Below are 14,766 nucleotides of genomic sequence, written 5' to 3' on the forward strand. Positions count from 1 at the left end.
CCCCCTATCACTTTCTTGCAAGCACAGCTGGGCCCATTAAATATTCACACAGGACAAAATCTCTCTACACCAGAGAAACTATCTTCTTCTCCTATGGTTAGTTTCCATCAAGACAGGGTTGCCATCTTTTATGAAGGATTAAGGATCCAACCCTTAAATCGAAATCGAGTGCTAAAGTGAAGGTAGATATTACCATGGGCATCCTCTTACCAAGCCACGTGTTCCAAGACAGAAAGGTTGTGCTTGGTAAATAGTTGTTTGATTCTAAAAAAAAAAATGTTAAGAACATTTTAATAAACCGAAAGCCTGGAAACATTTTGTGATGAAATACACGGGTAAGGATGATTTTATATTGTTATGGGTACTGTATGTACTTAGTGAACCAATGGAGCCAACATAAGCCTACATCTCACCTAAGGGGAAAGTATTGACTTCTCTAAATTTGGGGCGGCCATCATATTAGACTGATAACTAAGGAGCCTTCCTGCAAGGAAGAGCATAGGAACGATTTTTCAAACCTCAGTGAGGTTATGCCTTCCTCCTTCCTTCTAGCCATCTTCCCCCTACGCTAAATCCAATTCGCCAGTAGGGCTGCAAAATCAAGCTTCACCTACCAACAAGTGTTATAACTAGATACATAATTCCCTTATTCTATTAAATTATATAAAAAAATAAAAATAAATCAAATATAATATTTTTAGGTAAATCTTTATTCATTATCAAATTCTTCATCTTTATATTAAAGAGTAAAGAGGATAAATATATTGAAGAGACACATCATAAAAGAAGAAAGATTTAGAGAGTAGCTTCAAATTTCCTTCCATTTTTTTTTCCTTTTCCCAATATCTTTTTTTTCAAACTCTGGTAGCCAAACTAATTGGCAGTTTAAAGAAGTCAGCTAATTTAGATCACACCCCACTAGAAGAATACTACTATTGATAGGACTGAATTTCTCCTTCCATTAATTATATTGTAGATATATTTTGTTGATTTTTATCTAATATCGCTTTTCCTAAAATAGAATATACGCAATCATGGATAACTAAATTTGTATCTACACAAATGGAATCCATTCCACGACATTAATAAAAGCAAAATTTATGGTTGTACCAAACTTTTTGTCATCGTCTAACTAGTGTAAATTTAACTTATTAGATTTAATTTCCTAGAGATTTCTTGTTGAATAATTATGACTTTCCCTTCTATCACCAATAAGGGTTCATTGAAAATATAGAGTCAATTGACCAATATCAATCATGAATTGACCATGTAATTTGATTGATAGTATAAATCAAGTAAGTTAATTATTTACACATATTATTATAGAATTGATATATCATATAATTAAATATTGTTTATAACCTATAAAAGATAAATAACAATTTTTGTTCTATATGTAGGATACTATGTATCAAATTGACATTAATATCACTATCATTAAAATGGAATCCCCAGTAACTTTTTTTACAAAGAAATGGTTCCATTACTATTTTACTCCAATTTATTTAGTCTGACATTATTATAAGAGATGAATTTGTTAATAAGTGATATTATTCAAACTTATTTATATTTTGAAGTCACAAACCTTTTTAATATTTTTTTTCCTCTAAATGTTTTAAACTTCAATTTAATCGTAACTCCTTCAAAAGGATTTCATGTAAATAGTGCTAGAAGAGTTCTTTTTTTTTAAAAAAAAAAAAGAACAATAATTTCGGGGATAAAGAAAGAAGATTTTGTAGGAAGAGGAAAAGGAAAGAAAATGATCATTTGGGAGAGAGATTGCTTTTCTTGTCAAATGTAGATAAAAGGAGAAAAAGGCCCCTATGGAGGAAAATGGGGAGCCGTATTATGCAAATAAGAGCAGAAGAAAAACACTCCACAAACATGAGTTCCACTCTCTATGATGGAATGGAATGTACAACTGCTGAATACTCTAGTTTATAAAAACACTGCCAATACATTAAAAGGTAACAAGGGGGCAAAATTACAAAATATGAAAGCACATTACATTGATGAAAGTCTTTTGAAGTTAAACAGAGCATAATTCATATAGAGGTCATATGGAAAAATGCTCTAGTATGAAATGAGTTTACTTTTAGGAATAGATTCTTGAGCATGAGAGTATATTCAATGAATTAGAGGAAAAGGCCCATCTTGATCCTAATTATTTGTACATTTATTCTATTTCATTATATATATATATATATATTATAATTATACTTTGGAGAGCTTCTTTCTCTGTATCTTGTTGGAAGTTCTAATGTTACATTAAAGAAATGGAACCTCCAAGCTAAAACATCTTATCCTCTGAAGCTTATGGGTTTTAATCTTCATTGGAATAGGAAAGCAACAAGCCTCTCAATGATGGAAGGGAACAATCCTGGTATGATTGTAAGATTGGTGCAAAATGATACCCTCTTAATAGTTAAAATTAGTGACAAATTTTCATGAAAAGTTGGATGATTTCACTGTTTTTTTTTACTCTCTTTGTTCATTTTCATTTCTTTCTATCATAAACAACTTAATTAAGAATTGACTGCTATCAATCTTTTATACCTTCATACTAATTATCTTTAGATAAATCATCCATATTTGTCTGTACTTATACTTAAAACTTCATGGTTCTCATTTACGTGCAATTTAGTTTCATTTCAATGTACTATAATCTAATCTACCTATTTATTTCATAAAAAAATTATCTCTCATTTTTTTTGTACCTTCAACTATTTAATCATATCTTTAACTCTGTTTCCTTACACTCTAAATAAATTGATTGAGAATTAGTTCATTTAATTTCCTTATACCTTAGGTTTTTTTTTTGGTACTTTAGGCCTATTAATTTGTATCTGATTTTCATTTTTTTGTCATACATCTAAGATACAAATTAGTTTGTCAATTTATTTCATATCTTATTCTTATTTTGTTATACCTTGATCTTGTTAATTCATACCTAGCTTCTACTTCTTAATACCTTTGATACAAATTAATTGATTTTATTTTTTTTAAACCTTATTCGTATTTTATTGTATATCTTAGTGTCATATTTCTTCAACATTGGTACCTTGGTACATATCTTTATAGCATTTTTTTGGCACCTAGGTGAATATAAAAATAGACGTGTAAATGTTTTTGCATTTTATGTGATTATGAATACTTAACACCAAACTTTTAGATTTTTTTAACTTCATATATTTAAGTATTATTAATAACTCTCCTTTACATATAAATATATGGATAGAGTGAGAAGGGATGAAAATGGATGGGGAAAAGCATGAAAACCAATAAACTAAAACCCTATTTGATAATTGTTTTCGAAAATGGTTTTTTGATATTTTGGTAAAACAGAAGTTTGTTTATGAACTTGAAAATGTTTTTAACCTATTTTTAATATTTTTGAATAAGTTTTAAAAATAATTTTTATATCAAATACTTTATTTTTAATAATTCTATATGGTTATATAATTATTTTTTAAAACAATCATCGTAAAACACGTGAAAACAATAGAAACTAACTAAAAAATATTATCTGAAAACACTTTATATTATATTCTTAAGGATAAAAAATAAAAAATAATTTCTAATAATCAAACATGATTTTTTACATTTTTGTTCTGAAGAATAAATTTTTTTTTCTTTTTTGAAAATAATTGTCAAATAGGTCCTAAAAGTCAATTTCTTCTCCATTTCTAATCATCAATTAAATCAAATTGGAAAACAAAACAATTAAAATTAATTAATTTATCAAAATTTTATTTCAATATTAAATTTTATATATAGATATATTTAATATAACATATACAAATATAAATAATAAGACCAAGTGGCCCATGTAGTAAAAGACGATTCACCTTTTGCACGTTACAGATCGTGATAAACGAAAATTTTAGTCGTGTATCAATATCCCAGAAACAAGGAAATTTCTTGGAAATATGAGGAAAATTTTCGCAAGAGAATAAAGAACGAAGTTTGAAAAGTATACATGTTCACATATTACAAAAAATGAAGTTGGAATCCATATGATCATGACACTTCAGATGAGACATGTTTCCTGCAGGTTTCCTATCATAAAAAGTTTTCCGAACTGCCTCCGAAACTTTTCAACGATTTCCTCTAACTTGCAGAGAAATAATATTCTGTGGCTGCACCTTGCATCTTAGTCATTTGATCACACGCATGGTAGCTTCATCACCATGGATGGTCATTGACTTTGAGAGTGGCTTATTGTCAAAGTCATCACATCATCTATGGTCATCATGTTGCTCTCCCACCCTGATGCTTCCTCCATCATTCCGAGAAGCCTCTTTTACATTTATTTTTTATTGACCAACCAATATTGGACCCCGCATACCTTTCACATAAATAGGGAAAGGCTTTGGCCCCTCTTAGCCCTCCTCCACAACTCTCTCTTCCTCGTTATTTATTGCTGTGTTTAGCTGCTTCTATGAAATAGTATTCTTCAGACAATGGCTGCCAAACGATTATTGAATGATTTTGGATCCGACCCGGATCAACCGACTGAGAAACGGACTAGAACTAGACCTTTTTTCACTTCGTATGTGTTGCAGATTACTTCAATATGCTTTTTGTTCTTTCGATCTTCTTTTGGTTTTAATGGATATATGTTCATAATAAAAATTGAGTTTTTGGTATTAAATTGCAGTAATGTCTATTTGAATAAAATCTCTTACTTGGCAATGGTCTTGTCTCCTGACAGTGTAATTGGAGAAGTTCTTATGGGGAATTCATTTCAGAACATCTGTACGGCCTTGGAACCAATGCTTAGACGAGTGGTATGTTGATGAAATTAAACCAATACATACTTCATTTATCAACAGAACTCGCTTCGATTCATTTATATAGTTCTTCTTATGAAAGATTTCTGGATTCTTATTTCTTGATGTTTGCAGGTAAACGAAGAGGTGGAGCGTGGAATACGCAGTTCATGCACTTTCACTAGGTCTCCCTCCTTGCGAATTCAAGCCCTGGAAGCATCAAACTTGCAACTGATCTTCACTAAGAGGCTCTCGCTTCCAATATTCACGGGGACCAAGATAGGATACGCCGAAAACAGCCCACTTCAGCTCCATATCGTGGAAACAAGTGGTGATCAAATGGTTCCAACAACTCTACCTTATTCTATCAAAGTAGAGATCGTGGTTCTTGACGGCGACTTCCCCCAAGGGGACTGCAACACCTGGTCCAGCAAAGAATTCGAAGACAATATCGTGAGGGAGAGAACCGGCAAGCGACCACTGCTAGCTGGAGACGTGATTGTCACCATGAGGGATGGATTAGCAATGATTGGAGACATCGAATTCACCGATAATTCTAGCTGGATACGAGGCAGGAAGTTCAGGCTCGGTGCAAGAGTTGTCCCGGGTAGCCGCCATGATGTTAGTATCCGTGAAGCCATTACAGAAGCTTTTGCTGTTAAAGACCACCGTGGAGAATGTAAGTCTCTCTTTATCACTTCTTAAAGGGCTTAATTTAGCTGTTCAACCAAACTTTGATTCTTCAATATTAAAATGACATAAAGATAACTCTTTTAAAAAGAATTTACCTTTTTAAAAGTCTTATTTAAGCTCATTAGATTTAGCATCACATGTGATCAAATTAAGTACTGCATGATGGAGTATATATTATATATGTAGGTTTATTTGTTACTATGAACTGGTCATTGGCTCACCAGTGATTTTTTAACTCTCTACCTTTTTGTTTAATGGGGGGTTGGTGATAAATGCTTGATCTTATCGGCTGCAACCAAACCCTAAATGCTTATAGGACCAGCTAATTCCCAATCATTTTAGTGTTATTTTGAAAAGACTAGTACAGAAACTTGGTACTACTAACCAACGTGTGTGGCTCACATAGTGGTCAAATATTGATATGAGACTGATTTGTGGCTTGAAGCTGGTTGCACCATGGTCCCTTGTCTTTGATTAAATAGGCTGTATTTCAATGTAATAGGACCGAGGCCTCTCACATCATTCAGAAAAGCCATTTCCCTTCTATCCTTTCAGCCCAAAGATCTCAAATTCCAGTAAAAAAAAGGGCTACTGTTCTGTTCACTTTTGTCACTTCTTGACAATGCGTCTGAAAAGGATGCATCAATGTATAGGCCCCAGTAATTGAAGTATGCCATGGAGCAATCATCTGATCTTTTCCTATATAAGATATCTGCTAATTACTAACTACTTACTTTTTCCCACGTATACAGTATACAAGAAGCACCATCCACCCATGTTAAACGATGAGGTATGGCGCCTTGAGAAGATCGGAAAAGATGGGGCTTTCCACAAGAAGCTCGCCTCCGAGAACATCAACACAGTACAGGACTTTTTGAAGCTGTCCATTGTCGATCCACAAAAACTTAGAACGGTATGTTAATTTCTCTTTTCCCCTTATTTCCTTTCTTGTATGAAATTATTTGTTACAACTCCAGTAATTCTTCAATGATTTTGCCACAGATATTAGGCCCCGGGATGTCAGAGAAATTGTGGGAAGTAGTAATTAAGCATGCCAGGAATTGCGATTTGGGGAAAAACTTGTATATTCTACGCGGATATAATTTCACCGTTACCTTGAATGCCATATGTCAAATTGTGATGATGGATATTAATGGACAGATTTATGCTCGGCAAGAACTATCAAATCTTGACAGGGTATGAACTTAACACATTTTTTTTCTCTGTTCATTTAATCATAATGTTCTTATGTATATATTCATTTGGCATTTGCAGACCTACGTTGAGAAATTTGTTATTCAAGCATATTCAAATTGGAATTCATTAGAAGAGGTCGATGGAAGTTTGAATGAGACTGCCCTACTAACACGAGGTATTTACTTCAAACCTATCCTTTCATTGGAAGAGGAATTTGCCCTTCTTGAATTGGGAAGCTCCAAGAACCTTATATGTGGTACATGTCTATACTAATAATTAAACATGTCTATGCTTGAAAAACTATAGGTGAGCTGGGTGAGCAGCATCCCAATCTTCAGGAGACCATGGCAAGAGCACCACTGCAGCAACATGGATACTACCTTACTGATAAAAGTAGTATGGAGGTCGGGAATGCAGATGTAGGAAGCAGCAATTGGCAGATGAATGCTGCATATCAAGGCACACCAGTTGACACTGGCGTCCGCTATTACCTTAGAGAGTCCTCATCAGGCTGCAATATAACACCTTCAAGGACTTTTAATGGGAGCTGAAGCAAGATTTTGCAACATTGTTTGGTGTATATGAACACGTACGTGTAGTTGAATCCTCTCCATCGCTGCCCCCAGGATGAAATGTTTTGTGGCTTATGGGGGTACAAGGAGCTGAGATTTCATCCAACATAATTCCTAGTTTTTGGCTGGGCACATGCAGCAGTATAGTATTACTATTGTTCCTGAAAAAAAAAAAAAAAGGAAAAGTAGTTGCAGACAGCTCTTGTGTAGGCAGTAAGAAAGAACAATAAATTAAGGAAATCCAATGATATTATGAGTTTTATGAAGAGTTAAGCAACCATTCCACGAACTCCTGAGTCCTATGCATTCGTTCAAAGTTTAGTGGAAGTCAGTGAAGTCCATGGTCAGACACATGACCCTTTTTCCCCCTTTTGGTTTACATTTTGGGTATACACAGATTTTCACAAAGAAGATCAGCTGCAGCAGCCTCAAACCCCCCACAATTGGGGTTTTTGAGATCCATCTCCCAAGAAAAGTTAAACATATATAAGTTCTAGGATATTAATTGGTTCTTAAAAGTTTTGTGTTTGAAAAAAACACGTACATAAACATTGATTATGATTTTGTTTGGGAAAAAGTTTGGTTTTCTCCGGATTATTAGACTTGATTCTTCGCATTTAGCTAATTGGTTTTTGATAACAGTTTCTAGCCTAAAAATTGGAATCCGAAGGGTTCCCTTGCTTAGATGTATCAATTATAGCTAAGGAAAAAAAAGCTAGCTTTTGTTTATGTAAAATCATAAATATTTGCACTTCATTGTCATTGAGTGAATATATCTTTTGTAACAATCCAATAATTTTTTCTTTTTTTAAGAAATACAAATTTGATAAACTTCTTTGATTTTTATAGTCAATTAAATTTTCCTTAAATAATAAATTTCATAATTTTAAAATATTAAAGATCTAATATTAATTCAAGTACTTAAAAATAATTAAAAATAAAAAATAATAATGAATTAATTTAAAAAATATTTTAAGCACGCTCAACGCACTTAAGAGAAGTGCAAAGATTTTAAGGGCATGATTGTTGTTATTCTTGTATGTTTTTGTCACTTTAATGCAGTAGGTTTGTGTTGGGTTGAGGAAGATAACTTCATGAAAAGAAGATGGCTCTCATGAAGGAAGAATACCTTGTTATTCTAATTGGTTTGGGTTCTTTAAATTTATGGGATTTTTGAAAAAATGTTAAGACCCCAAATTATTTCCAGAAAATAGTGGACTCAATGAGGAGTCTAATAAGTAATTTTCCTTTCTTTTGGACGATGTTAGCGCCTATAAGAAAATTTTAAAGTTTTTAAGTCTACTTAAATCTTCTTTTGTCAGGAGAGGATCTAGAATTTGTACACTCATCATAAGTAAGTTTTGATTGTGAGAATTTTTGGACATGATTTTACTAAATTTTTGTTAAAATAGATATTTGTTTATTTTGATTAATAACATGAGATATATATTAAATTTTTATTCAATCAAATGCATTGATTTATATCAAGTTTGTAAAAATAAATATTGCTTTGTCTTATTTAATTCTTGACATATGTTTTGTAACCGATGAAAGTGCACACTTTTGTATAATTTAAATAAATTGTTCGACTTTTGCACTTTGATATTGGATGAACATGATAACACATGTATCTTTGAAGTGTTTAATGCAATTTTACTTTGAAACTCCACACCACTTCCATAACAAACAGGAAGCCATAAGGTGAGGTCAATATTTTTAGAATCGGATCAGTCAATGAATCAAAAAAGTTACCAATTTGCGGTTCACTTGTCAGACCAACGGTCGAACCGGTGATGTCATAAATATATAATTTATAAATTATTAAAATTTAAAATAATTATAAAAATAAAACTAAAATTATGTATATATTATTTAAAAATTAAAATTTTATTTGAAAATCAAAAAATTAGTTTCAAATTAGAAATTTAAATTAAAATCATAATTTTAATTTAAAATATAAAAATTTAATATTTATTTTTAAATAAAAAACTTATTTTAAAATAAAAAATTTATTTAAAATTATAATGTTTTTAATTTTACCATTAAATCATATCTCATACAATCCATGTAAATCCATATAAAAGACATTTTTTACTTTATTAATTTGAGCTCCCAATCTCCCACCCTTGCATAACACCGTTGCTATGAAGACTAATAAATAAACAAAAAATTATAAAAATTGAATATTAAACATAATATCATAATAAAAAAAACACATTAAAATTATTAAATATAAAACATAAAAAATAAATTTGAAAATATCAACCTTCCAGCTATTGGGCAAAGCTGGAAGCTGCACACAATCGGGTTTTTTGGAGGGGAGCTTTGATCGTCGATGGGGTGGGGGATCGTACGGTGAAAGGGAAAAAGAGGGGAGGGGGGTTGCAGCGGGTTTTGCACCGAAGCGGTTGGGCGGGCGAGCAGGCGGTGTAACGACTAAGAAGGTCGCCGATGGGAGCTAGCATGGGTATCGCTACATGTTGGGGGCAACAACTTCTTCACTTTTGGTTCAGATGTAGAAGAAAGATGAAAGTGTTTTTATATCCTCCAAAACGATATCGTTTTGATACTATAAAATAATAATAATAATAATAATAATAATAATAATAATAATAATAATAATAAAATAATAATAAAATAAATAAAAATTGATCAAACCGTTTGGTTCTGGAATCGGTCGCTTGGTCTAGTTCATCGATTGGATCGTTGGTTCAACCGATTCGATTCCGATTGAAGATATTTTCGGGTCAATTGACTGGACTGAACTGAAACTGTGTTCAATCCAATTTTTAAAACCATGGGTGAGGCTATTGGCTCTGATGTTTGGCCAGGTGGTAAAACCCTAAGTGGTAGAATACATTTTACGGTACCTTTGAATGGGATGATAAGGAGATGAATTCCTAAAATATTGCAATCCAATATTTCTAAAAACTACGCTGATGTAGGACTAGATGAATATCATAGGGGTAAGTCTCATAAAAGTTGAATGAAATTAACCTAAAGAATTATTCTATCAACGTTGAAGCTTTTCGTAAAAGATTCTAATTGTCGTTGAACTTTTCAAAGTCTCATTGGAGCGGTAGTTTCATGCCTATTTCCAAAAAGATGTTTTTTTTATATAAAGAAAATTCTGGAAAATTAAATTCTGGCAATTATAAGATGATAAAAAGGGTATAAAAGAGATAAGGGCATGGAGGAGATGTACATTGACTTGGGCTCTTAAGCCCAAAACCACGGCAAAAACCATGGGCTCATACAGTAAGGTCATTACACCAAGAGAAGACGCAGGTTGACGTTTAGAATATGAATTATTATAAATATTAATCTTTGAAAAAATCTGTTCATATTTATGTATATGAGGGCACGGGTTTTGGGGATTAATATATTAAGCCATGGGGAATCTTAAAAACTAAGGGCTGTGAATGGCTATTAATTAATTAAACTTTGTTAACTAGTGGAGATTATTGATTAAAAAAAATCTTGGACTGTCCTTTCAACTTTCAACTTTCAACCACCGTGGAAATTATAATATTTAAGTAGAAAAGCATATAGAGATTAGAGAAAGATTGAACAAAGAAGCCTTAAAAAATTAAAGGAACGTGGAAGCCACACGTCTCTATATTATATTGCTACTTGTCAAGTTTAATAATCTCAACTGGGGAAGCTTGTGAGTCAATTTCGTATTGACTGAGCAATTCGAGGAAACTCCCAAGAAATTTAACTATATATGGATGGATATGTATTGAAAAATCCAAGATGGAGACTACTACGATATGATTATTTTTTCACCTCTGAATTATAACACTAGTTAGGTAACTCAAGATCATTTCTTTGAGGGAAAAAAATATCTTTTAAAGATTAAATTTGCAGATGGGTCTATACCCAAAATCATTAATAAATATTCTATTGATATAACTGATAATATTGTTGAATTATATGAAGACGAGGTTTTTATGTGCAAATATTTTTGTTCACTGGAATATGAAAATGCATATTTAAAAGGTGGATTTGTTGTTCCAACTATGGATCCCACATTTTGCTTGATGCGTTCACACTCGATGACGAAACTCGTTTTTTATTTTATTTGATGAAAATTTAATTTTTAGAAAAAGATTTGGAGTCGCCACTTATTTTTGTTTTATTTTTTTAAAAGGAAAAACTAAATAAAAAAGAAAACCCTAAGTATGACTCCTGAAGGAAAAAAATGGTATGTGAAAAACCAAGTTTAGGTCTAGGAGTCAGGTTACTTATTAGGAAGGTACGGTAGTGAGCCGTAGCACCCTTCTAAGCCCACATACGTACGACCTCTACTAAACGAATTGAGAAAATTGTGACAATTAATTAATTAATTATGAATACAAAAAATAATAATCAATATATAAGTTATGGTGAGAATTAATATGCACAAAAATAATGATGAAATCTAATTACAAAAATACACAAAATAAATAATAAGATAATTATGCAAAATGATTTATTGAATTAAATAAATAAAATATATTAAAAAAAGTTTTAAAGAAATTTCAAAGGATTTTATTAAAAATGATTTTGAATTAATGATTTCCATTTATTTACTTATAAAAAGAAACAATTTATTTTCTCAATTTTAATTGTATACAATTTTCAAAAAAAACTATTTATTGTGTCAAAAGAATTCATTACAAAATTTCAATTTGGGCACAAAAATTATTTTTTACTTGCTTTTACTAGAAAATAATGAATTTTTACAATTTTATTTACGAAAAGTATTTAGATTCATTTTCATTTAAAAGAGTGATTTTTATAAATTATTTAAAATGACATAACTTTATTTACAAAAGAATTTTTAATTAAAAGGAAAAAATAAAAATAAAAGTAAAAATAAATAAATAAATAAATAAATCATCTATTTCTAAAAATGACTTTTAATCCAATTTTAATTAAGTAAAAAGAATTTATTTAAAAAAACATTTTTTGTACGATTTTATTAAAAATTAATTTTTGGGACAACTTTATTTACAAAACAATATTTGGAAAATTTTTGTTAAACAAAGAAATTTTTGGACAAATATTATTTAAAAACAAATATTCAAATTCCATTGAAAACATTTTTTTTTGGATTTTTCTAAATGCATTTTTTTATAAATAAAAAATAAAATAAAATAAAATAAAAACTTTCTTTTATTAAAAATTGTTGTTTTATTAAAACACATTTACTGACTTCTTCCTCTCATTTAAACAAAATTTCTAGTTTGTTCGATATTCAATTTTGTACACATTCAATAACTATATGCGAACGAATATTTATACAAACTAATAAAAATAAAACCAAATAAAAAGTGAAAAATAAAATATATATCCAAATAAACTTACAATAAGCTCCACGTGTCATCAATTCGTACTCAGCCAACAAGATTGCAGAGCGGGTCCATGCAAAAACAAGAATAATACAAATATAAATATCTAAAAATATATAAAATTCACAATGGATATTCAAACCCAAATTCAAACTTTAAATTAACCCAATAAATTTCACCAATTAAAATGAGCTCAAATTACTATAGGTTTTAACTCAGAACATCTAAATTAATAACAAAAAATACAAACACAATCAACCAAACCTAAAATTGGGTAAATAAAAATAAATTCTACTAGACTTAAATTTAATATTTTATAATCTAAACCTAGTTTAATATACAGCACAATTGTCCCATGTCCAAATTAAATAATTCAAATTGGTCAAACTCATATCAAATATTCAAATAATTCAACAAATCCCACCTACATTATGAGCCTCAAAATTCACATCAGTTAATGAGCCTACATAAAAAAAAAATATATATGGTCAAGAAAAATAATATTTCAAGCCCAATCCGGTAAGACTAAACAAATAATAACTTAACAATATACCTAAGTTCAAATAAATAATATACAATTGATATAATCCAAATATCCCAAAATTAATCATCAAACACAATATACCCACAAATGTTAATTTCAAATTAATTCATTAATAATAAATTAAATCAAAAAATTTTACGGTCCCAGGAGATAGGAGGAAAAAAAAGATGTGGGAAGGGGAAAAAAAAAAAAAAAAAAAAAAAAAAAAAAAAAAAAAAAAAAAAAGAGAGAGAGAGAAGAGAGGAGGGAAAAAAAGATGGGAGGAAAAAAGTCTTGGGAATTGGGGGAAAAATGATGGGGAAAAAGAAAAATGGGGGGAATTTTGGGGAATTGGGGGAAATGATGGAGGAAAAGAAAAGTGGGGGCGAATTTTGGGGAAAAATGAAGAATTGACCGGTGAGGAGAGAGAAGAAGTGGGTGGGTGAGGAAAAAGGAAGAGAGAGGAAAGAGAAAAATAAAAATAAAAATATATAATAACATATAATAATAATAATAATAATAATAATAACAAGTAAAATTAATAAATAAAATAAAAAAAATAATTTACAAAATAATGAAAACTAAGATAAAGGATGAGTGGATCTAAAATAACACATGTAATCGAGATTTAAAATTGAACTCAAAATTAATGTAAAAATGAAATTTGGACAAATTTTGGGGTGTACAATGGTCTTCTTAGGTTAATCGAGGTTAGAGTTGGACTTTATGTCCTTAACACAAATTTCACTTCATTAAGGTGTTTATAGTATAAATGATTGTTTATCATAATATAACAATTATTTATTTATTTATTTATTTTTTGTGATGATAGCACTTTAAATCACAAGAAATAACGAATCATTTGGTTATTTATACTTTCTTAAATACAAAGAAAATTTAGTATAAAAAGGAAAATACTAAACTTGAAGTTAAGAAAAACTTGAAAGTTTAAATAATTAGAAAAAAAATAAGAGTGGAGAGAATGAATGAAGGAGACTCTAAATCCCAAAAGGACAAGGGCCCTTATTTATAGATTTTATTGGTGACTAATAGAAGAAATGTGTTTTTAAGATACTAGATATATTCATTAAAAGAAAAAAAGTGTATATGTTAGTAGCATTAAGGCCATGTTTGATGGGGAGGAATGGGGAGTGGGAATGAAAATCTCATTCTCTTTTCATTTATTTCCATGTTTGGAGAATTCAAATGAGTATAGGAATGAAATCAATAATGATAGTAAGGAAATAAAATTCCACGTATAAGTGTGATTTCAATTTATCTCTTAGTAGAAAGTATTTTGATTCCTTAGTATAACTTATTTTTAATTTTTTTTAAAAAATATTTAGAAAATTAGAAACCTTTTTTGATAAATTATTATTTTTAGATTTTATAAAAATAAATAAATTATAAATTCCATTTGTATAATATAAACTAACTTTAATTCAAGTCTTATTAAAAATAAAAATAGTTTTCTAATTATAAATAAATAGTTTTTAATAAAATATGAATATTAATATTATAATAAAATCAAAATCATATTTTTTATAAATATTGATATTAATATATTATTAAAGCATAATTGATTTATTTTTAATAAATAAATAATAATAATATAAAATTAATAAATGCTAATACTATTTTATATTAAATGAATTTTAAAACAAACAACATTT

General features: G+C 29.7%; 1 protein-coding gene across 1 annotated transcript; it reads left to right on the plus strand.

The window, feature by feature from the left end:
* The first annotated feature begins 4,387 nt into the window (after positions 1–4,387).
* On the plus strand, positions 4,388–7,523 carry LOC117934485 (protein SAR DEFICIENT 1-like). Its single transcript, XM_034856189.1, has 7 exons — positions 4,388–4,552; positions 4,715–4,790; positions 4,908–5,451; positions 6,218–6,378; positions 6,468–6,662; positions 6,741–6,837; positions 6,969–7,523. The coding sequence occupies exons 1-7, from the start codon at positions 4,464–4,466 to the stop codon at positions 7,211–7,213; spliced, it is 1,407 nt and encodes a 468-aa protein (XP_034712080.1). The 5' UTR covers positions 4,388–4,463; the 3' UTR covers positions 7,214–7,523.
* Positions 7,524–14,766: the final 7,243 nt, after the last annotated feature.

This window comes from Vitis riparia, chromosome 17 (assembly GCF_004353265.1).
Source record: "Vitis riparia cultivar Riparia Gloire de Montpellier isolate 1030 chromosome 17, EGFV_Vit.rip_1.0, whole genome shotgun sequence".
NCBI lineage: Eukaryota > Viridiplantae > Streptophyta > Magnoliopsida > Vitales > Vitaceae > Vitis > Vitis riparia.

Bases quoted from the DNA above. Each gene is read 5' to 3' on its own strand.
- LOC117934485 (XM_034856189.1), top strand. From the start codon at position 4,464: ATGGCTGCCAAACGATTATTGAATGATTTTGGATCCGACCCGGATCAA. The intron at 6,379-6,467 runs GTATGTTAATTT...ATTTTGCCACAG, and splicing joins ATCCACAAAAACTTAGAACG to ATATTAGGCCCCGGGATGTC. The intron at 6,838-6,968 runs GTATTTACTTCA...GAAAAACTATAG, and splicing joins GACTGCCCTACTAACACGAG to GTGAGCTGGGTGAGCAGCAT.